Source organism: Lynx rufus, unplaced genomic scaffold, assembly GCF_022079265.1.
Source record: "Lynx rufus isolate CCGP_SWC_20201006 ecotype Redwood Valley unplaced genomic scaffold, mLynRuf1.p SCAF_4, whole genome shotgun sequence".
In the NCBI taxonomy this organism is placed as follows: Eukaryota; Metazoa; Chordata; class Mammalia; order Carnivora; family Felidae; genus Lynx; species Lynx rufus.
Window position 1 is genome coordinate 122,676,583 of NW_025814856.1, and position 22,374 is coordinate 122,698,956.

At 38.2% G+C, this 22,374-nt stretch overlaps 1 protein-coding gene across 1 annotated transcript in view; it reads left to right on the top strand.

The window, feature by feature from the left end:
* Positions 1-22,374, top strand: part of GARS1 (glycyl-tRNA synthetase 1) — a 45,479-nt gene that overhangs the window by 17,522 nt on the left and 5,583 nt on the right. Inside the window, exons 7-14 of the mRNA XM_047096527.1 lie at positions 1,433-1,578; positions 3,937-4,086; positions 8,122-8,284; positions 9,612-9,776; positions 14,112-14,219; positions 15,050-15,195; positions 19,598-19,683; positions 21,728-21,837. Coding sequence (XP_046952483.1) covers positions 1,433-1,578; positions 3,937-4,086; positions 8,122-8,284; positions 9,612-9,776; positions 14,112-14,219; positions 15,050-15,195; positions 19,598-19,683; positions 21,728-21,837 — 1,074 coding nt within the window. The remainder of the gene's footprint in view (positions 1-1,432; positions 1,579-3,936; positions 4,087-8,121; positions 8,285-9,611; positions 9,777-14,111; positions 14,220-15,049; positions 15,196-19,597; positions 19,684-21,727; positions 21,838-22,374) is intronic.

The following is a 22,374-nucleotide window of genomic DNA, read 5'->3' on the forward strand; positions in this document are numbered from 1 at the left end:
GAGGATCCAAAGCGGGCTCCACAATGACAGTAGAGAGCCTGATGCGGGGCTCAGACTCAAACTGCGAGATCATTATCTGAGCTGAAGTCTGATGCTCAACCGACTGAGCCACCCAGGCGCCCCTAAAAAATTATTTTTTAAAGTTGAATCATTTGTTCCTTAGTGTTTCCTACTATCTGGATTTGGCTGACTGTATCATTTTAGTGATATTTTACATGTTCCTCCGTTTCTATCTTTCTTGTAATTTGGTAGTCAGATCTAGAGGCCCGATCAGATATCTTTGTCAAGACACTTAGTAAGTAGTATAATGTATGCTATGTGCCAGGCCCTGTGCTAAGTACTTTACATAATCTTTTTTTTTTTTTTTTTAAGTTTATTTATTTTGAGAGAGAGAGAGAGAGCACAAGGAGGGGAGGGGCAGAGAAGGAGAGAGAGGGAGAGAGAGGGAATCCCCAAGCAGGCTCCACACTGTCAGCACAGAGTCTGACAATGGGGCTCGAACTCACGAACCGCAAGATCATGACCTGAGCCGAAATCAAGAGTTAGACACTTAACTGACTGAGCCACCCAGGTGCCCCTACATAGTTAATATTCATAGTAGCCCTTCATAGTGAAGTAGGTTCTGTTTTCCCGTTTCACAGAGAAGCAAAATGAGGCTCTGAGAGGTTAGGTAAGAACTTACTTTTAAGTCACACAACGCATTAGTGGTAGAGTTGGGCAGTTTATCTAGCGTTTTCTGACTCCAGAGCCTCAGTTCTTATGGCCATGAGTTGATTTATCTAATTATTTTGTTTCTCTTGGGAGATTTTTTTTTTAAGTTTTGAATATTCTTCAGTATTAGATGGTTTGTCATAGTCATTTGAAATTTTTGAATTGGAGGGTCATACATTATTTTAGAGTTTGGCATTGATTATCAATGTATAAAATGTGCAATAAATTGGATCAAGCAGACATGAATAAGAAACAGCTTCTGCCTTCAAGATCTTAATATCTAGTGGGAAAGAAAAGGTATATGCACATCTAATGAATAGACAGGGAAGTGAACCTGACTGAAATATGCACAGAGTGGTAAAATTCAACTTGGAACACTTACTTACATGATTTCAGATGCTTGCCAGTCAGTAACTATTATAACTGAACCAGAGATACTTTTGCTTTATCTTTCATTGTGAAATGGTGAATGTGTGAGTTTTAGGTCAGTCCCAGAAAGATACTCCATTTTTCTGAATGGTAAATGGTAAATTGATAAATGGAAAGTGTGTGAACTGGTTATGATTTTAATTTGGATATCTTGGGGGTTAGGTTAATTCTGATGTTCTTGTTTTGGGTGACTTTTAATGATGGATGGGTTTTATATATAATACTCTTATCTTATGCCCTGTTTTTTTTCCTCAGTCTTTTACATTAATTATTTTCTTGACCTATCCTTTAGCTTGATAACTATGGACAGCAAGAACTTGGGGATCTTTTTGTGAACTATAATGTAAAATCCCCCATTACTGGAAATGATCTGTCCCCTCCAGTATCTTTTAACTTAATGTTCAAGACCTTCATTGGGCCTGGAGGAAACATGCCTGGGTATGTATCACTTATTCTTTATGTAATGAAGGTATTAAAATTTCTCATAATAAAAAGTAGACATCATTATCAACCATGAAGGAAAACTTTTGATAAGTGATATGTAGAAAGTGCAGATAAATATATTAAGGAGAAATAATGACAGACATATTACTAAGTATATTCCTTCTAATTCTTTCTGAATGTAATTTTTTTAGTGTATGTGATAATTTTTTTTTTGTCACAAAATAAAAGTCTGTGATCATCATGTCTTCTAATTATAGCTGTATAGGGCAAAAGAGGTAGTTGAAGAATGATTTTGGAAGTCATTGAATTTATTGCTGAAGGACACTTAGGGAAGAATTTTGTCTAGATCAGCACTTTGCAATAGAACTTTCTGCAGTGGGGGAAATGTTCTATAATCTGTGCTGTCCAGTATGGTGGGCATCAGCCACATGTGGCTTTTGAGCACTTGAAATGGCATTAGTGCTTCTGAGAGGAACTGAATTTTAAAATATATTTAATTTTAATTAATTTAAATAGGCATTCGACTAGTGGCCTACCATACTGAATAACATAGGTTTAGCTTGTTATTTTACAAGATGTGGTTTTCACAGTAAGGAAAGCTGAACAGCTTACAATATGATCCAGAGCTGGAATCTGTATTTACAGATTTCTTCTCCATGTTAACACACTTAGCCAAAGTATTACACTTCATAGCTTCAGATATTTTTCTTACAGTCTCATTGTAGAATAATGGAGTGTAGGCATTGGCTGAAGCTAGACAGATCATGTTTCCTGGAGTAGAAACTAAAGAACAATGAAAAGTAATTGTGACAGAATGTATTACTGGAATTGTTTTAGTCACACACTGTGTTGATTTGGGATATTTTATGGAGAGAGGCCAAAGGCAAGCCTTTCATTTTGACAGTACATACAGAGAGTCATTAAATGGGCCAAACCCTCTGACCTATCATCCCACTCCTGGGAATTTATCTGAGGAAATAATTCAAAAGGAAAGGGAGCTATATTTATCAAGAGTACATAAATTAAAAGTAGAAATAATCTATTTAATAATTTCAGATCGTTAAGTAAATTATAGTAAAGTAGTTCATTTTAGTAAAATACTCTGCAATTGCTAAATATGTTACATTTTTATGATTATTTAGAAAATGGAAAAACAATGAATACATCATTTTACACACTCTACTTATAAATAATGCATATAGGGGTGTCTGGCTGGCTCAGTTAATAGAGAATGTGACTCTTGATCCCGGGGTTGTGAGTTTGAGCTCCATGTTGGGTGTGGAGCTTACCTAAAAATAAATAAACAAACAAACTTACAGCTTTAAAAAAATGCATATAAACTGTAGTTCTGCTTCTATGTGTATCAAAACTGGAAAGCACCACCAAGAGGAGGAGTTGGTGTGTTAGAGTGAGAGGAGGGTGAAATTATAATTTATTTTTTCTTTGTTGTTTTGTTTTCAAGTTTGTTTATTTTTGAGAGAGAGAGGATGAGTGCCAGGAGGGGCAGAGAGAGAGGGAGACAGAGTGTCTGAAACAGGCTCTGTACTGATATTAGAGAGCCCGATGCGGGGCTTGATCCCATGAACTATGAGATCATGACCTGAGCCGAAGTTGGGTGCTTACCTACTGAGCCACTCAGGTGTCCCCTTTTTTTGTTTTAAAGTTCTTTTCACAAAATATTTATTTTGAAGCAGCCTGTTGGGAAAGCTTTCTTAGTTGATGCTTTTGCACAGAATACTTTCTGTAAAATAGAGGACAGTGGATATCTTGGAGTAGTTGCTTGGCTGTATCCTTAAAACATGGAGGAAAAGAGAAGAAGCCTCTGGCTGGAAATGTAGAACACCACAGAAAAGAAAATGACAGGGAGGATCCGGAAAATTACCTGGCTTGTTGTAATGATTGTGATGAGTGAGCTCTAATGTCAAGTGTTAGCCCATAATGGATTCTTTTGAGCCATCAGCAGCACTCTCCTGGGTGGGTTCGTAGAGGTACACTTAGGCAGGGTCTTATTTTCGGAAGGATCCAAAACTGTTGTCTGCCTCCGTGTAAATGATTAACCAGGTTTTAGGGACATTGAGAGGTGCTATTTGACTCACTAGAGAGATAAAATAAAATCACATTTCTAGTAGTAGTATTACCATACCAACTGCTTGATACATTCTCTAACACGTGCTTGAGAATGCTTGCCACCAAGAAAAATGTGTATTCCTAAAACTTTTCTTTAGGGCACGTATGTACAGTTTTGTGCAAAAATAGTATAGTATTTAGGACTTTGAGGATTGGTATCTAGAGTTTCACATTTTTGGAAAACAATTTCTTTCCTTCTAACCAACTGATTTATTTAAACTCTAGGTACCTGAGACCAGAAACTGCACAGGGGATTTTCCTGAATTTTAAGAGACTTTTGGAATTCAACCAAGGAAAGTTGCCTTTTGCTGCTGCCCAGATTGGAAATTCTTTTAGAAATGAGATCTCCCCTCGATCTGGACTGATCAGAGTCAGGTACTGCCCATATTATTCTGCTGGTAAAAATCGTGAATGACCTTGGCATTGAATGGGAAAGGAAATCTTGCTATGTTGAAACAATTCTGCTTCATTTTTACGTGGGTCAGAATTTATTTTTGTCCCCCAAAAGATTATGTTTTACATTTGTAGTCTCTGGGACATCAGGTAGTTTTGAGTGACTAATGTGAACTGAAGGGAAAGGAAGAGAGGTGGAGGATAGGTCACATTTCTCACCTCCAAAATAATCTTTCCCCCTTGTTCATCATATGTTTAGAGAATGGCAAGATCTTGACTGTCTAAACAAGGGCATTTTCTGGCAGTGGTGATATATATAAGTATAGGGTGAGGTGGGGATGAGGTGATGCTTATGAGAGGGAGTCCTCAATGTCCAGGGCAAACAGTGCTCGACTTGGGCTGAGAGTGCTTCCATAACCAGTTGACATTCCTCCAGATACTTGAGGTGTCTATATGACAGAAAGGCCAGCTAACAGGCTTATTTTTATCTAGCCTACTCACTCGCTTCTGTTCTAATAACCTCCCTTTGCCAGATGTATCCAGGAATATGTAGGGCGGCATATTAGCACTTAGTTAACATTTTTCTTTAGAAACATACTGTGACTTAGCTGTTTGTGACTTAAGCTTTTTGTGGTTTCTATACATTTTTCTTACTAATATCATCTCTTGGGGTAATAAAGTCCATATAAAAATAAGATGTAGGTAAACCTAACTATCTTAGACTCCAAATGATTTTCCACAGCCCCACCACCCCATCCTTCTCTCTCCTTACTCACTGTAATTACAGAGTTTAGTAATAGCATGTCCCAGCCACTGACTCTACATCAAAGCACCCAAACCACCTGCCTAATCTTGTTAGTCCCCATGACCCCCACTGAGGAAACACTCCTGTGATTGACCAAACTGTATCTTCAGGCCTATGATTCCTTCAGCCTTCTGGTCTAGAAAGGGGAGACTGCACAGAGGAAGGGCTTCAAGACTTAGAAAAACAGGTGGGAGAAAAAAGAGGTGCAGAAAAAAAGAGGTGGTCAGAAACTTTAGCCAGCTATGATAACAGTGCAAAACTTGTCAGGTTTGAGTCTTTTGTTTTTCTGTTTTTTTCTGTCTTTTTTTTTTTTTTTCCTTTTGTTTTTTGGCTTTCTGTCTGCTCCAGTAGTGTCTGCAGGCATGCTTTCAAAATACCGAGGAAGCTGGGTAAGACTAACTTTGTCTAAAGCCGGTGTTTTAGAGAGGGTTTACATCATGTAGAGTAGCTCTTGGAAGTTACAAAGGATCACAAAGTAAGGCCTTTGGAATAAAAAGTGGTAAATCGGAAAACCAACTGAGAACTGAGGAGTGATTCTAGGAGTTAACTAGTGAAAGGCTGTGGGACTTCATGACATTTTATTCCTTGGTCATTTTCACCTTATTATTATTTTTTAAATTTTTTTCAATGTTTATTTTTGAGAGAGAGAGCACGAGCAAGGGAGGGGCAGAGAGAAAGGGAGACCCAGAATCCAAAGCAGGCTCCAGGCTCTGAGCTTTCAGCACAGAACCTGATGTGGGGCTCAAACCATGAACTCATGACCTGAGCCGAAGTCGGAGCTTAACTGACTGAGCCACTGAGGCACCCCGGTCATTTTCACTTTAAAGCATCCTGTCTGGATTCTGGCTGGTTTTTGGTATATGCCCCTGTAAGATCCTGACTTAGAAGGCTGTTCATTCTTCCATGAGCCAGTAACCCCATGTTTTTTGTTACATGGGTTGGGTAGGGCTAGGATTTGTTTAGTGTTATGATTTCCTCTTGATGACATAGAGTTATTAGGTCTTTGCCTGGCTGTGATTTCTTTAGGTTGGGAGTATTGGAGTGTTCATATGAAATTTTTTAAATTAATTAATTATTAATTTATGTTTATTTATTTATTTTTGAAAGAGAGAAAGAGAGAGGGAATCCCAAGCAGGTTCCACGGTCTGTGCCGAGCCTGATGTGGGGATCAGTCCCACCACCGTGGGATCATGACCTGAGCTGAAATCGAGTTGGATTTTTTTTTTTAAGTTTATTTACTTATTTTGAGAGAGAGAGAGCAAGAGCGAGCATGGGTGAGAGAGGGGAGAGAGAGAGGGAGACAGAGAATCCCAAGCAACCTCCACTCTGACAGCTCGGAACTGTGAGATCATGACCTGAGCCGAAATCAAGAGTCAGAAGACGCTTAACCAACTGAGCCACCCAGGAGCCCCTAAAATTTATTTTTACTTTGATTGGCTGGTTCTGTCTTCTAGACCTGTATGTGTTTTTGTTCTCCGCAGTTCCAGGTACAGTCTCTGAACTCAAAGACAGGAGACTGCTGGTAAAATCCGTGTTTAGTTTTGATTTCCACCTCCTGTCTGTGAGCTGACAGATGGAAAGGCTTTGGCAGCAGATTATTTTGGGATTCTGGGCCGGGCCCTTATTTTGATATGCCCTGCCTTTTAGATGTTCTGTTCCTAACAGCCCAGCTCTAAGCTATGTAAGGACAGACATTGTGCTTCTCTGTCATGTTTCAATGCACACAGATGTTTGATAGTGGTCAGAAGACAAGATATAGGTGCTTTGGGGCCAAGTAAATACCATTAAAAAATAAAATTTAAAAATCAGAGCTCTTTTGCAATGCATTTCATGTATTTTTAAAACCCATTTAAGCAATTTTTCTTTACTTTGAAACATCTGAAATAATCATGAAAGTGCAGTAGTAAATGTGTGTGGGGGGGGAGAGTTTGTTTAAAGAAGAGAGATTTGATTTTCACTCATAGCTTAAACCACTTTTCCCTCAATAGCTACTTAATTGCCATTCAGAGAAATCTCTTTGGGAAACCATTACTATATGCATATTTATTTCAGCATTATGCAGTTAGCTTAGTGTTAGCCTGTTCAATTTATACCTTATGTCCTCGACCATGAATAACACTTTATTCAAGAAGCCGTTACTCTAAAGAAGCCAGCCGTATGGTGCCATTATCTGTCATTTACTTGTTCAGAGCAAGAAAAAGGAAGAAACCAAATGCTATAAAAGCTAAAGAACAGTTTCACTTCACTTTTAATTTCACATTGGAACTCATTTAGTGTATATTTATAAAGACTTGCTAGTGCTTTAAGGAAAACCATTTTATTTGGAAGTCACTATTAAATATCTCATTTCTTTTTTGCATCTGACTTTGGCTTAAGTTTTCCTAATATTAAAAACTGTATCAATCTGTTCTTTAAAAATTATTTTCCATTGAAAGTAAGAATCTTTTGTTGTTGTGGTTAGTATCAAAGGAAAAACAGAGATGGACAGTAATGAAAGTGGTAGAAACAGATTTTATTCAAGATTATTATGGTAGGGGAAAAGGATCTCAGTATAGAACAGGGCCCAGTTTTGAATATATCATGGGTAAGAGGGGATTTATAGCCAAGGAGCATGGTGGGGGTCAGTAGTTAGAAAATTACTAAAAGGGAATATCAGGGGAAAGGGGGATTCTGACTAAACCAGCCTAACAGGATCTTGCCGAAGGCAGGCCACGGTGATCAGATACCATGTGGGGGATGGTGGAGGATGACAAACCCTAAAAGATACCAGAAGTGATCACACGTAGCAAGCGGGGGAGGGGTTATGGTTAAATTGACTTAGCAGGATGCCTGCTAAAATTGGATTTTATAAGGAAGTGTACAGATGGGCCTAGGAGGAGGTTCAGGAGACTGATTAAAGTTTGGCCAAGCAAAGAATCTTTGTCATTAGATAGAAGGAGTTAATATTTGAGAGAAATTTGACTGTATTTCTTTAAAATACTATTTAAGCAAGTAGTGAAGTTTTCATTAATGTGTTTAAAAATAACAACTACCTACACAAACTTAATCAGACTTTTTTTTTTCATGCCATTCCCTTAGGAAACAATTTTCTTGTGTAGTGATAAAAGATTCCTGTTGTGTGAGGGGTTATATTATTGTAGAATAAAGTTGAAAATAAGGGCCTCATTTATTTTTTATAGTTAAGCATGCCACTTTTATGTTTTTGCTTCCAGAGAATTCACAATGGCAGAAATTGAGCACTTTGTAGATCCCAGTGAGAAGGACCATCCCAAGTTCCAGAATGTCGCAGACCTCCACCTTTATTTGTATTCAGCAAAAGCCCAGGTCAGCGGACAGTCTGCTAGGAAAATGCGCCTAGGAGATGCTGTTGAACAGGTAAGATTCTGTCGGTAACTTCCTTTAGGTTATTCCTCTTCAGGGACTCCAGCACTTAACAAATTCTGTGTACTGAATGATAAAATATTTATTTTAGCAGTCATTGTATTATTTTATTATTTTTTAATGTTTATTTATTTTTGAGAGAGACAGAGAGCATGAGTAGGGGAAGGGCAGAGAGAGGCGGGGAGAGAGGATCCGAAGAGGGCTTCTGCTGACAGAAGAGAGCCCGATGCAGGGCTTAAACTCAAGAACTGCAAGATCATGACCTGAGCTGAAGTCAGGTGCTTAACTGACCGAGCCACCTGGGCAACCCGGTCATTTTATTTTTTATATAGAGTTTGTTTTTATATAGTATTTATTCTATACTATTGTTATAATGGGAGGAAATTACGTGAACATGCCGATTTGTGGGCCATGGGGTCTAACGTGAAAAACATATTTAGCAGAGCACTTGGAAAAAAGATCTTGGATTGAACTCTGCATTATCAATCCAACTTTTTTCAATATGTGCTACTTTTGGGGAGACATTGTGACTCACAGAAAGCAAGCCCTCGGGATTTTAATCTCTTCTGTATTGGGATAAAGTCTTGTGTAGAATAAAATTTCTCCAATCATTTGTCTGGAGAAATGAGTGAGTGAAAACTTTCTTATAGTAGCTGTGGCCTGATAGTGGAGTGAATTGCTTCAGGAAACAATGAACTTCCTGCCCCTGAAAATACTCCACTGGAGGCTGGGTGGTAACTTGGCAGCTATTTTGTAGAGAAGAGCCCAGCAGCAGGTTGGAGATGGGGGCTAGATGATTTCTAAGATCCTTCTGGTACTGTAATAGTAAGATGACACATACAATGTGGGGTGTACAAACTTCAGTGCATAAGGATACGTTAAAATCCCCTCAACGTGTCTTATTACTTCTGTCAATTCAGAAGAAATAGATCTTCCAATCCATAGGGTCATTATTATGAATGTCATTTTTAATACTGTAGTTATTAAAAATGATACAGAGGGTGTGAGGTATTGGGCTGAATTTTTTGCTGACCCAGTGAGTATGGCAGAAAGATTTTGAATCACTCCATTATTATCAGCTTGTTAACTTGACGTTAACCCCATTAAAAATAGCCACAGTCACATTCTGGGTATTTGAGATTGTTCTGAAAGCTGGATAAATTAGCTTACTTTGTGTTCGAATGTTTTTCAGTAGATTATGAATAGATTGAAAACGGTATGTTGGCCTTTGAAAGAATGTGCATGTTTTTTTCCTTCCTCTGTGCTTGCTTGCATGTTTGCTTGCTTATTTATTTACTTGTTTATTCATTAATTTTTTTAGGGTGTGATTAACAACTCAGTATTAGGCTACTTCATTGGCCGCATCTACCTCTACCTCACGAAGGTTGGAGTATCTCCGGATAAACTCCGCTTCCGACAGCACATGGAGAATGAGATGGCCCACTATGCCTGTGACTGTTGGGATGCCGAATCTAAAACGTCCTATGTAAGGAGAATGGAAGGGTTGTTAGCATTGTGACCGTCACGCTGTTAACTTAGGAGCATGAATATCAAAATTGCCTTTTATGTGCTTTATGTCAGAGTGGAACAAGGAGAAAAGGTTTTGTTTTTTTTTTCTGAAGCAAAATGGAAAAGGCAATTGCCTCGTGCCCCCTTATAAGGAAGGGGTTACTCTCATGTCCCAAGAGGCCTTTGTAGACTTAGACGGCTTTAATGGAGACAGAGAGTAAGAGAGAGACACAGGGAGAGATGGAGAGAGAGTGAAAGTCTAATGGGGCAGTGCTGGTGTGTACATTCTTGGGGTGGCCAGTATTTTTGGTAATATCCCTGGGTGCGCCTAAGATGGGGTGGCCTCCTTCCTGACAAGGACCCCAGAAAGTGTTGGGAATGGTGGTAGGGCCGAGTAAAGAAAAACATGGTGCTCTTTGTTTAGAGAGCTATTTGGTAGGTTTTGGCAATAGACAAGTAGATTATGATCTCTTGTTTAGGAACTACCTTTCTTCAAATTCTGTGTATTTAACGGTTATTCAGAGAAGACCTCCAGGTTACTGCTTCACTGTACCACCCCATCCCCACCTCCCAAACATGAACATTCGTACTGGAGCTTAGAAGTGACAAACATTTGGGCATAGGAGGGGCGCCTGGCTGTCTCTGTCAAAAGAGCATGTGACTCTTGACCTCTGGGTCATAAGTTGGAGTCCCACATTGGACATAGACATTACTAAAAATAAATGTTTAAAAAAAAAAGTCATTTGGATATAGGTGATGCTTTCTGCTCTGGTGGCAGTGAGAACAAGGTGGCATCCAGAACAAGGAGGTGGAGAGCCTTCCGGCATTTCCCTTATTTGGTGCTAGAGAGGCGTCTCAGTGACTTTTGACAGTCATTGGTTCCCATATGCCCTTCACTCTTTACTTTTCAAAATGACTTTCTTTTAATAGGTTCATTTTTAAGAATTAAAAATAAAAATGAGTCATTTAAAGATGACTCATTTTTGTAAAACGAAAAACAAAAAGTAATTCTAAAGAATATTATGTAGAAAGCGAAACTTCCAGTTGTATATATCTCCCCAAAAGTGGTTCACGTCTCTTCTAGATCAGGGATCAGCAAGCATTTTCTATGGTAAATGTAAAAATATTTTAGGCTTTGTGGATTTCTGTTGCATATCTTCTTTGCTGTTGTTTCTTTTATTCTTTTTTTTTTTTTTAATGTTTATTTATTTTTGAGAGAGAGAAACAGAGCACGAGCAGGGGAGGGGCAGATGAGGGGGAGAGACACAGAATCAGAAGCAGGCTCCAGGATCCGAGCTGTCAGCACAAAGCCCAATGCGGGGCTCGAACTTTTGAGCCGTGAGATCATCATTTGAGCCAAAGTTGGACACTTTGGCTGAGCCACCCGACTGAGCCACCCAGGCGCCCCTTATTCTTTTTTTAATAACCTTAAAAAATGTAAAAACCATTCTTAGCCCCATAGGTTTTTCCAGCCACTGTTTTAGATGACTTTACATGCATTGCAAACATACACGCATGTATATATGTATAATGGTATACAAATACCTGTAGTGGCTGTCACCGATGTTTTAAAATATTCTTTTTCTTCTGTGAATTTAGGAAAGAATTTCTGTAATCTGTTAAGATTTTCTTATTACATTCTTTTCCTCGTAGGTTTGCATGACAGACGTATGCCAAAATGATAGTAGTCATTATTTTTGGATTATAGGTGAATGCTCACTTCTTTACATGTTTTAGATTTTCTGGAATTTCTTATTTATAGATCAAACCAACAAAATATTTCCTGTTTTGTGTGAGAGAAGATTATTTCTTTTCTCTTTAAGTTCCCTTTCTTAATTTGCCCTGACTCTAATTTCACTAAAGCAGATACAGATTCTTGTCTTGCAGTCTCAATTTAAATTCTGGATGTGGCCTGGATTACATTTTATTTATTCCATTTGTTTATTCATTTGACATGTATATTTGGCAAGGGCCGTGTACCATTCTAAGTGCTTCATATGTATTATTTTATGTAATCCTCCTCATAGGTTCTATTTCTGAGGAGGCTGAAGCACTGAGAAGTAATATGCTTGAGCCACACAGGTAGTGAGTGGTAGAGCTGGGACACGAACCAGGGCGGTCTCACTCAGGCCCGTGCTCTTAACCATTGTGCCGCATTGCTTTAATAAAGCCTGCTACTTCATGCTCCTCCTTTTCCGAGGGCCCCTGCGAGCCGTGGCCAAGCCGTCAAGTATTGGGAATGAGAAAATGTGGGCTTCAGTCCGGGAGAGGTGACGAACAGCATGGTGACTGTGGTTAATAACGCTGTTTAATATATTTGAAAGTTGCTGAGAGAATAAATCCTACAAGTTCTGTAAGCATGTCTGGTGCCAGATGTTAACTGGACTTCCTGGGCACTCAGTTTGCAGTATGTATGAGTACTGAATCAATACATTGCACACCTGAAACTAACACAATGCTGCATGTCCATTGTACCTCAATTTTTTTTTACAAATAAAATATTTTAAAAAAGGGTATGTGGGCTCAGCATTGAGATTAGGCTGCAACATTTTATGGAAGGTCATTGGAAAGCTAAACAAAACCAGAAGCCTAAAAGTACCAGGCACTTCTCAGGGGAGGGGAGAACTCCTTTAAAGATTTTTTTTATTGTTTTAAGTCCTCACAGTAGTGATTTTATTAAATTAGCTGCTTTATAAAATGTCATAGTTGTTAACAGTTTACCAAACTGTAGTGACCTGGTGCAATTTGCTGAGCATGTTGTAGAAAGGAAAGGAAATACCAAAACCCTATTCAAGTTGATCCATTGCAGCCTAGAACAAAGGAGAGTTGTTTCTCCCTCACTTAAATCAGGGAAATGAAACAGGTAAAGAGCTTCCCTGCCCATCTGAAGCCTCTGTCAGTACAACAGTCCGCTCAGTAGAAACTAGATGGTCTATGCATTCAAGAAAAGACTTTAACAGTTTATTTTTATGTACTTCATATTTTATTTTTTTCAATTAAAAAAAAAAAAAGTTGCTGAGACCTCTAATGCTTCACCCTTTTCTTCTCCTTCCTCAGAGGTAAGCACTAGCCCAGAATTGTTGCTTGCCACCCTCAGACATGTTTTTGTAATTTTACCTTTTAGTGTGTAAATATGTTGACATCTTCCGTGAATGTCAGATGATCAAGTTAGGTGCTTTTAGGCTTCGTTTTTTCTCTTTAATTCCTGTTTTGTTGTTGTGGTTATGTATTGGGGCTTCTGAGCTTACGAGGTTTATATTTGCCCTCTTTAGTCCACACACCCCGTGTGGTAACATGTGCTTGGAAAGCTTATGGTTGCGATGGTTGCATTTTTCCATTCTCTTTGGATCAAAGGCCAAAAACTACATACGAGAAGGACTAACTAGGTATCTACTAACATAAGCCTTTTACTTCTTTAGATCTTACTCAAATAACAGGTTATTAAGGGTCTTTGAAAACAATGTAGATTGTGCTTTTGAAAAGTATCATAGAGGGGCGCCTGGGTGGCGCAGTCAGTTAAGCGTCCGACTTCAGCCAGGTCACGATCTCGCGGTCCGTGAGTTCGAGCCCCGCGTCGGGCTCTGGGCTGATGGCTCAGAGCCTGGAGCCTGTTTCCGATTCTGTGTCTCCCTCTCTCTCTGCCCCTTCCCCGTTCATGCTCTGTCTCTCTCTGTCCCCAAAAAAATAAATAAACGTTGAAAAAAAAAAAAGAAAAGTATCATAGATATTAACAAGAAATGACCCTGACATCTCTGTGGTGGTAATGCTGGGAAGTTTTAGTCTATGACTTAAATGTTACCTGCTCTTTACCGAGATTTCTTTTGTTGGGTAGGAAACTGAATTGAACATTAATGCCCACGCTCATGGCCAGCCGAGGTGTGTGTTTAGCACAGCCACATGATGCCAAGCTGTGACAGCAAGTGGACACTTCATCCTCAGAGAGTAGTGGTTTTTGCCAGATTCGTTTGGAATCACGGTCACAAATTTGAAACACATCTACTGGGTTGTCTAAGTTCACATTTTATTTCCATAAATAAATCCTAGAATATATTAGTTTACCCCACATTCACAATATGGCAAAATAAATCTGTCCAAAAAACAAGACAGTTTTGCGTATATGTGTGAATTATATTTTATAGGGTCGTTAGCTGCCTGATATATAAAACTATTCCCATTCCAAATATTTATAAAAGTTGAATGAAGATGCTATAATTGAATTATCTTTGGGTATGTGAAAGAGTTATAATATGCATGCATCTGTGAATGAGCTCAGCGTAAGTAATAAGTGTTTTTATCTGTTATGTCTTCTTAGGGCTGGATTGAGATTGTCGGATGTGCTGATCGTTCCTGTTATGACCTTTCTTGTCATGCTCGAGCCACCAAAGTCCCACTTGTAGCTGAGAAACCTCTGAAAGAGCCTATATCCTTTCTGGTCACTTTAACAACTCTGGACTTAAGTGTAAACATCCTGAAAATGGCTAAGTCCATTTCTGTACACTCTATGGATAAACTGACATGTTTTGGATGTTGTGGCAACACTTATTTAAACCTATTCTACCCTTGTCATTGCTTCTTTCCTGTTCTCATTTTTCTAATCCGACACACCCATCCGATGTTTGGTCTTTAAAAGAAGCATATTCAGAAAAATGCTCTGAACATCTTTCACAGTATTGGCCAGTTTTTGTCAGCTGTTTCCAAAATGCATTTCCCCACACCTGCACCCACCTACATGCTCTTTAAATAAAGGGCACCTGGTGAGTACTACTTCTATTAAAAGATGAGTGCCATTTAATGGTAGGTGAAATAATAATTTAGTTCACTTGATCTGTAAATCTGTAAAGTAGAACTTTCCATTCTTTACCAGGCAGTGAGTTTATGAGCTTACCTCAGGGCTAGGCCAGTGACAGGAAATAGATCCTGTTGTGTTTGAAACATTTCAGAAGTCCGTTAAATGGTTAGCAGAGGTTATTATGTTGTGTATCAGGGTGTGTTGCTGATTAGATAATATCCCTTTCATGTCACTATAACTTTGTAAAAATCTCTGTTGACAGCGTTTACCTGTTTTGAGTGAGGATTTGTCTGAATGATTTTGAGGGTAGTTATTTCATTTTGCATTTGACGTCAGTATAAACAGTGTCTAGGATGCCAATAGAGAACTGGTCGTTGTTTTATGTCAACGATGGATTGTTCTCAAGATCATTCCCATAGTATGGCAGTTCTGTGTTTTTGGATTCCTTGACTACTTCATACAAAACAGTCAATGTTGTTCAGTTTGAACCCAATAAGGGAGCCATTGGGAAGGCATATAAGAAGGATGCAAAGCTGGTGCTGGAATACCTTACCATTTGTGAGGAGTGCTACATTACAGAGATGGAAAAACTACTGAATGAGAAAGGGTAAGATTTAAGATGTGTACTTTTTTTTTTTTTTTAATTGGGGAGAGAGAGAGAGTGTATGCGTGGGCAGAGGAAGAGAGAGAGAATCTTAATCAGGCTCCATGCTGAGTGTGGAACCCGGTGTGGGGCCCAGTCCCATGACTGGTATCGTGACCTGAGCCAAAATCAAGAACTGACTGAGCTACCCCAGGCGTCCCTAAGATGTGTACTTTTATCTGCTTCAGTTAGAGATGTTCTCTCTGCAGGTTCTGAAAGGGTGAGATCAGTTTCTTTAGAAATTTTTTGCAGGTAAGTATTATCTCTTGGCTATATTTATAGAACTGTCATTCCTGAGATTTTGGCATTATAGCCTGGAAATAGATTTGAAATGAACTATAAAGATCTTTTTTCCCCCAATAACTTTCTTAGAGGAGGAGACTTGTCCAAGGAAGTGACTGAGGAATAATTAGAAATGACATATGCCTCTCAGTCATTGCTCTTTTTTTGAGCTTTGGAGTGGTCTCTGTAATTGTTTTAAGCATGAATATAAAAACAGTAGAGACAGATCTATAAAGGAATATGACAAAATCCAGCACTAAACGATATAAAATGTACCATGTTTGACAAACAATAAAAAAATTTGTAAGCACATGAAAAAGCATGAAAACATAGCCCATATTGAGGAGGTCAGTCAAAAGAAACACTTAGAAGTGACAAACATGATGAATAAATACATAAGGATGTTAAAACAGTAATAAATATGCTTCATATGCTCACAGATGTAAGGGAAAACATGAACATCTGAGGTGAGAAATGGAAATATATATATAAAAAGAGACAGTGGACATCTAGAGGCAGTTTTGCAAATGAAAATTCACTAAATGGGATGAACAGTAGATTAAACATTGCAGAAGGAAGATCATTGAACTCAAAGACATAGCAATAGAAACTATCCGAAAAGAAGCTATAGAAAAAAAGACTGGGGACAAAATGTCCTTTGGATTAATATGAGGCTAACATATCTGTAATTGGGAGTCCCAGAGACGGTATACAGAGAAAATAGCTGAAGATACATACAGTTGCTCAGAAATTTCCAAATTTGTTACAAACAGAAAACCCAGATTTAAAAAGTTCAAACTCAAGCAAAATAAACACAAAACCACATGAAGGTACATTAGAATCAAATTGCTGAAAACCAGTCATGAAGAGAAATGTCCTTAAAGTAGCCAGGGGAACAAAGGCTCATTACATTAAAAGGAGCAAAGATAAGAATGCAAACCACAGCACAATAGGATAAAATCTTTTAAGGTGCTTAACAACCAAAAGTCCTCTGCCAAGCAAAATACTTTCTTACAAACAAAAGCTGAGAGAATACATTGCCAGCAGACCTATACTAGGTGAAGTGTTAGAGGAAGCTCTTCAGGCAGAAGTGTGGAAATTAGCTACCAAAGAAATAAAGAGCTCTAGAAACAACAATTCACAATATGGGTAAGATAAAGGACATTTTATTTAATTTCTTTAAAAGATAATGTGCTGTTTAAAGCAAAAACAATAACAATGTATTGTGAAATTTACAACATATAGAAGTAAAATGTGTGCCGTCAGTAACTCAAAGGATGAGAGCAAAGAATTGAGAATATACTGTTGTAAGGTGCATATGTTACATGTGAAGTGGCATAATACTATTTGAGAGTAGACTATGATAAGTTTGAAAAAATACATATGGTGAACTCTAGAGCAATTACCTGGAAAAATACAAAAACCAAACGAATGTAACTAATAAACCAATAAGGGAGATAAAATAGAATAATAAAAAAATACTCCAGAAGAAGACAAGAGGAGAAAAACAAAGAAAAGATGGGACAAATAGAAAGTAACTCATGAGATGGTAGCTTCAAATTCAGCAGTATCAGTAATTATATTAAATGTAAGTGTTATCTAAATTAAATTAAATTGTTAAATTAATTAAATTAAGTGTTATCTAAACACTTGAATTAATAGCCATCAATTGTCAGACTAGCTAAAGAAATCAAGACCCAATTAAGTGCTATTTACAGGAAATTTGCTGTGATTATAATACACAAATAGGCTTAAAAGTAAAAGAATAAAAAATATTTCCCATACAAACATTAATCATTAAGTTAGAAATGGCTGAGTTAACATCAAAGTCAATTCAGAACAAGGGAAGTTAGTACGGAAAGAGTTACATTTCATAATGTTAAAGGGATCAGTTCATCAAGAAGGCATATTCTAACTGTATACAACTAAAAACAACCTCAAAATATATAAAACAAACCTGACAGAACTAGAAGGAAAAATAGACAAATCCACAATTATAGTCAAAGTTTTCTATTCCCTTCTCTCAATATTTGGTAGAGTAAGCAGACAAAACAAAAATCGGAGTTTAAAACAAAACCAAAACAATAGGAGTTTAAAGGTATAAACACTTAATCAACTTAATTGCAATTTATAGAATACTTAATAACCAAAGAATACAGGTTTAAAAAAATTTTTTTTTATTGAGGGGTGCAGAGAATGAAAGGGACCGAGGATCTGAAGCAGGCTCTGTGCTGACAGCAGACAGCCCGATGCAGGGCTTGAACTCATGAACCATGAGATCATGACCTTAAGTCAGACGCTTAACCGACCAAGCCACCCAGACACCCAAGAGTACAGTTTTTTAAGTGCACTTGAAAAATCTTTTACATTTTTTTTGTACAGCCCTCCAACTAAGAATGAGTTTTGCATTTTCAAGGAGTTACTTAAAAAAACAAAGAGTTCGAGAGATTGCATATGGCCTGCAAACCCTGATATATTTCATACTTGACCCTAGACAATAGGCTAAGTGAAAGAAATCTGACACAAATATGCAAAACCCTGGGAAAGGTGAAACTAGTATATAGTGATAGAAAGCATGTCACTTGCTGATTGTTGTGGAGGGGATTGAAATGGAGCCATGGAGCCTTAGGGTGATTGATGGTGGTTGCACGTGTACATACATTTAGTCAAAAGAACTATCATACAGGGCACCTGGGTGGCCTGGTTGGTTAAGCGTCTGACTGGATTTTGGCTCAGGTCATGATCGTACGATTCATGAGTTCGGCCCCACATCCGGCTCCACGCTGACAGCACAGAGCCTGCCTGGGATTCTGTCTCTTCCTCTCTCTCTTTGCACCTTCCTTGCTTGTGCTCTCTCTCTCTTTCAAAATAAATAAACTTAAAAAAAAAAAAACAACTGTCGTAAGATGAATGCTTATAACAAGTTGAAGATATGATTGTCCATTTCAGTAGGAAAATTTTAAAACATTCTGGTCTCCCAGAATTAACATTGCTTGTGCTAAAACAACATCAAATCCCATTAAAGTGGACAAGTTAGAGCACTAGTTAGATACCATTATTTGTCACAAACATGACCACTTCCTTTATTAATTATTCTTACGTAATGGGTATCTTTTTGCTAATTTCAGCTTTTTTATAACTGTTACCTACTCTACACTTAGACTGTACTCACAGAGAGAATATATGATAATGTTTATGTAATGGAATTTTAATGCACTTAACAAACTTCAGACAAAATGGTAAAAATGAAGGAAATCAGTGAAAACCACTCAAAAAATGCATGAGATTATCAGTGCTACAGACTAGCAAAAACACAGTGCAACATGTGCCAAGTATACAGCTCCAAAGACAACCACACGAGGGCTCTCTTTTCCTGGCACCGAGCTGCTTGTGAGCCAAGATGAATCCAGACCAGTTATAATGTGAGAAATACCTCCTAAGCGGAAATATAGGTACTGCAATGAAGTGCTTTGTAAAGGTAAATTGTTATAACCTGAAATGGAACGGGCAGATCTCAGGACCTGAACACAATGCCAGTCAGTGATTTTTGGAGGGATATCAGACAGAATCATTAAACTTCTTGAAGCTGATCTTCACCAACAGAAGTGTCAAAGTTTATTTTGGAATAGTGTGGAGGTTTTAAAATTACTTCCTATTAGATGACAACCTTGTCACTTTTACATTAGTTGGAACAATAATGAGAACAGTGGTCTTTTTGCTAGCAGGCCTGTTTCTGACAAATTCATTGTAATTATTCTAAAACTGAATTTAAAAAAAAATTGGTTTGGGCTTTATTTTCATCTCAGAACAAAAGGAATTAGTCATTGGGTCACTTGTGGAATTTTATAAGACAAGTCATATTTTTGGGTGCTTCCTACAATATTATTTGGTGCCATTGTTAATATAATACTTAGTTTGGTATTCCTTATGAAATATTTAAATTTGGCTTTACCTATTTTACCTGGAGAGTTGACCAAGCTGTATTACACTTAAAATGAAAACAGTAAAGCAGTTGGTAAAACTCCTTTAAATTAAGGCATAAGGATGCATGATTTCACTAATGCAAGATGTGTTTTGTTTGTAGGGAATTCACTATTGAAACTGAGGGGAAAACATTTCAGTTAACAAAAGACATGGTCAACGTGAAGAGATTCCAGAAAACACTACATGGTAAATTTCTTAAAATAATTAAACACGCAGTGCCTGGGTGGCGTAGTTAGTTAAGCATCCGACTCTTGTTGGCTCAGGTCATGATCTCAGGGTTCGTCAGTTCCAGTCCCATGTTGGGCTCTTCTGTCAGATTCTCTCTCTGCCCCTTCCCCCCGTTTCACGAGCATTCTCTCTCTCTCTCTCTCAAAATAAATAAATAAATAAATAAACTTAAAATCATCACAATCCTTGAAGTTTTTTTTTCTTTAAGTTTTATGACATAACCATTTTACAGAAAATTTGAAGAGGAAAAATAGATCTTTAATGCCACAACCCTGAATCTGATGAATATGTTTAAGGCATTATCTTTTGCCTTTTTAAATTTGTGTCAATATTGAAAAATAGTTTATAATGCCACCTTTATATTTCCTATGGCCTGAGATGCATATGAAGAATATCTCTTTTTTTTTTTTTTTTTTTTTTAAATTTTTTTTTTTTCTTCAACGTTTTTATTTATTTTTGGGACAGACAGAGACAGAGCATGAACGGGGCAGGGGCAGAGAGAGAGGGAGACACAGAATCGGAAACAGGCTCCAGGCTCCGAGCCATCCGCCCAGAGCCTGACGCAGGGCTCGAACTCACGGACCGTGAGATCGTGACCTGGCTGAAGTCGGACGCTTAACTGACTGCGCCACCCAGGCGCCCCGAAGAATATCTCTTTGATGAAAACCATCTTTTTTTTTTCCTTCATTTTAAGGAAAAGTCCTTTTGTTTCTTAAGCAAAGGAGAGAACTCACCCCTCCTGTCTTTTGTGGCAATCTGTTAAAAGTCATTTAGATTAATGATCTTTCCTGCTTCTTTAAAAGACAAGGAGATGATTATTTTTATAGAACAAATTATATGAATTGGGATAGGAGTGTTTTGGAGAATATACAAAGGATGCTTTTGGTTAATTGTGGCTGAGTAGAAGTTTCTGGAAACTGAGAGTATTAGGTGGGTGTTTGAGAAGGGACCGCTAATGGAGAGAGTAGGCCTACTTTTCCATTTGTGTTTGGCCTGCCCTATAGCCAGGCTTCCGTGAGCTGTAAAAGCAGTCTGAGCAGTGATGGGAGTAAGCAGGAGATACTTCTTGCTTTGGGGCTTTTTAGCCACCACTCTGGCGGCCAGTTCAGAACTGCACTTTACTGTTGCTTGGATGACCCAGAAGGATGGGCAGAAAATACCTTGGTCATATTTCTACCATGTTACTCTTACTGTTTATCACAGACAAAAGAAACAGCCTCCCTTTTCCTCCACATATGTGAATTTTTGGTTCTACTTATCTCCTTTCCCTTGAAACAAATTCTCTAAGGTTAAGCTCAGTTACCTTAGACCCAGTGCTTAGCAGTGTTTTCTTTGTGAGTAGTAAGTAATGAATACATTTCCTATGTGTACCACGGGTATAGCCTCACCCATGTGGGGCCTCTGGTAAATGTCTTTGATTGAGAACAGATTCCTGCGCAAACTTCTCTGAAGGCCTCTTGACCCCAGAACCTTGGAAGTACAATGGCAGTAACTTGGCTTTCTTAAAGAGTTCTCATCAAGATAGCAAGATAAAAACACAAAAGCATGTGATACTTGTTGTGTGTAGGAATTGTTTTTGTTAGTTTTGTCAGCTGCGGTGGTAGATCTTTGGTTCTAGCAAAGTCTTATAAAAGCTCGAGAGTTTTAATGTTTTCTGCAAGGCAAGGCAAGGCAGATGATGGAGTAGCTGCTGTTGATCGTAGCTTACCAACTGTGGTATACTGTGGAAGGAATACTCTGGTACCTTGTGTCATTTTTATTGCCATATAAACAACTAAATTTGGTGAAAAACTTTTTCACTCCACTTTCACTCTTTAAAGGCATCATGTTTCCTATCAGCAGATAGTTTTAAGGAATGTTCTGCTTTTGTTCTGATGTACGGGAGCAGTCAAATCCATCCAGAATAGATATTTTTAGTGCTAATAAGACTTGTTTAGAGAGGAGCTGCAATGCATTACGCAGGGTTTGAGAGAATGTTACTGGATTTCTATCTCGTTTGCAGTGGAAGAAGTTGTTCCGAATGTAATCGAACCCTCCTTTGGCCTGGGCAGGATCATGTATACGGTATTTGAACATACATTCCATGTACGTGAGGGAGATGAACAGAGAACGGTAAGTTGTCTTGTACAGTACACTATTCTCTTACAGTGTCAGAGAATGTAATTCCCTGTAGTACATTATTAAGAAGACTCTGGATGATTGATTGATTAATTAATAAATGTTTTAGTGATGTTAACATTCCTCTTTGCTTAACTCTTTTTTTTTTTTTAAATGTTTTATTTATTTTTGAGACAGAGAGAGATAGAGCATGAACGGGGGAGGGTTAGAGAGAGAGGGAGACACAGAATCTGAAATAGGCTCCGGGCTCCGAGCTGTCAGCATAGAGCCCGCCACGGGGCTTGAACTCACAAACCACGAGATCATGACCTGAGCCGAAGTCGGTCGCTCAACCGACTGAGCCACCCAGGCGCCCCTGCTTAACTCTTTACAAAGCAAAAAACTTTCTTATGTAGCTCACTTGAGCTTTAGGATGTGCAGGTTATTCTAGATGCCATTGTGTTAGTTGCCTGGTGCTCTTTATTCTGAGACAGAACATATTACTTTGGGGGAACTATCTGTGTTGCATCAATGGAAGATACTGGTACATGT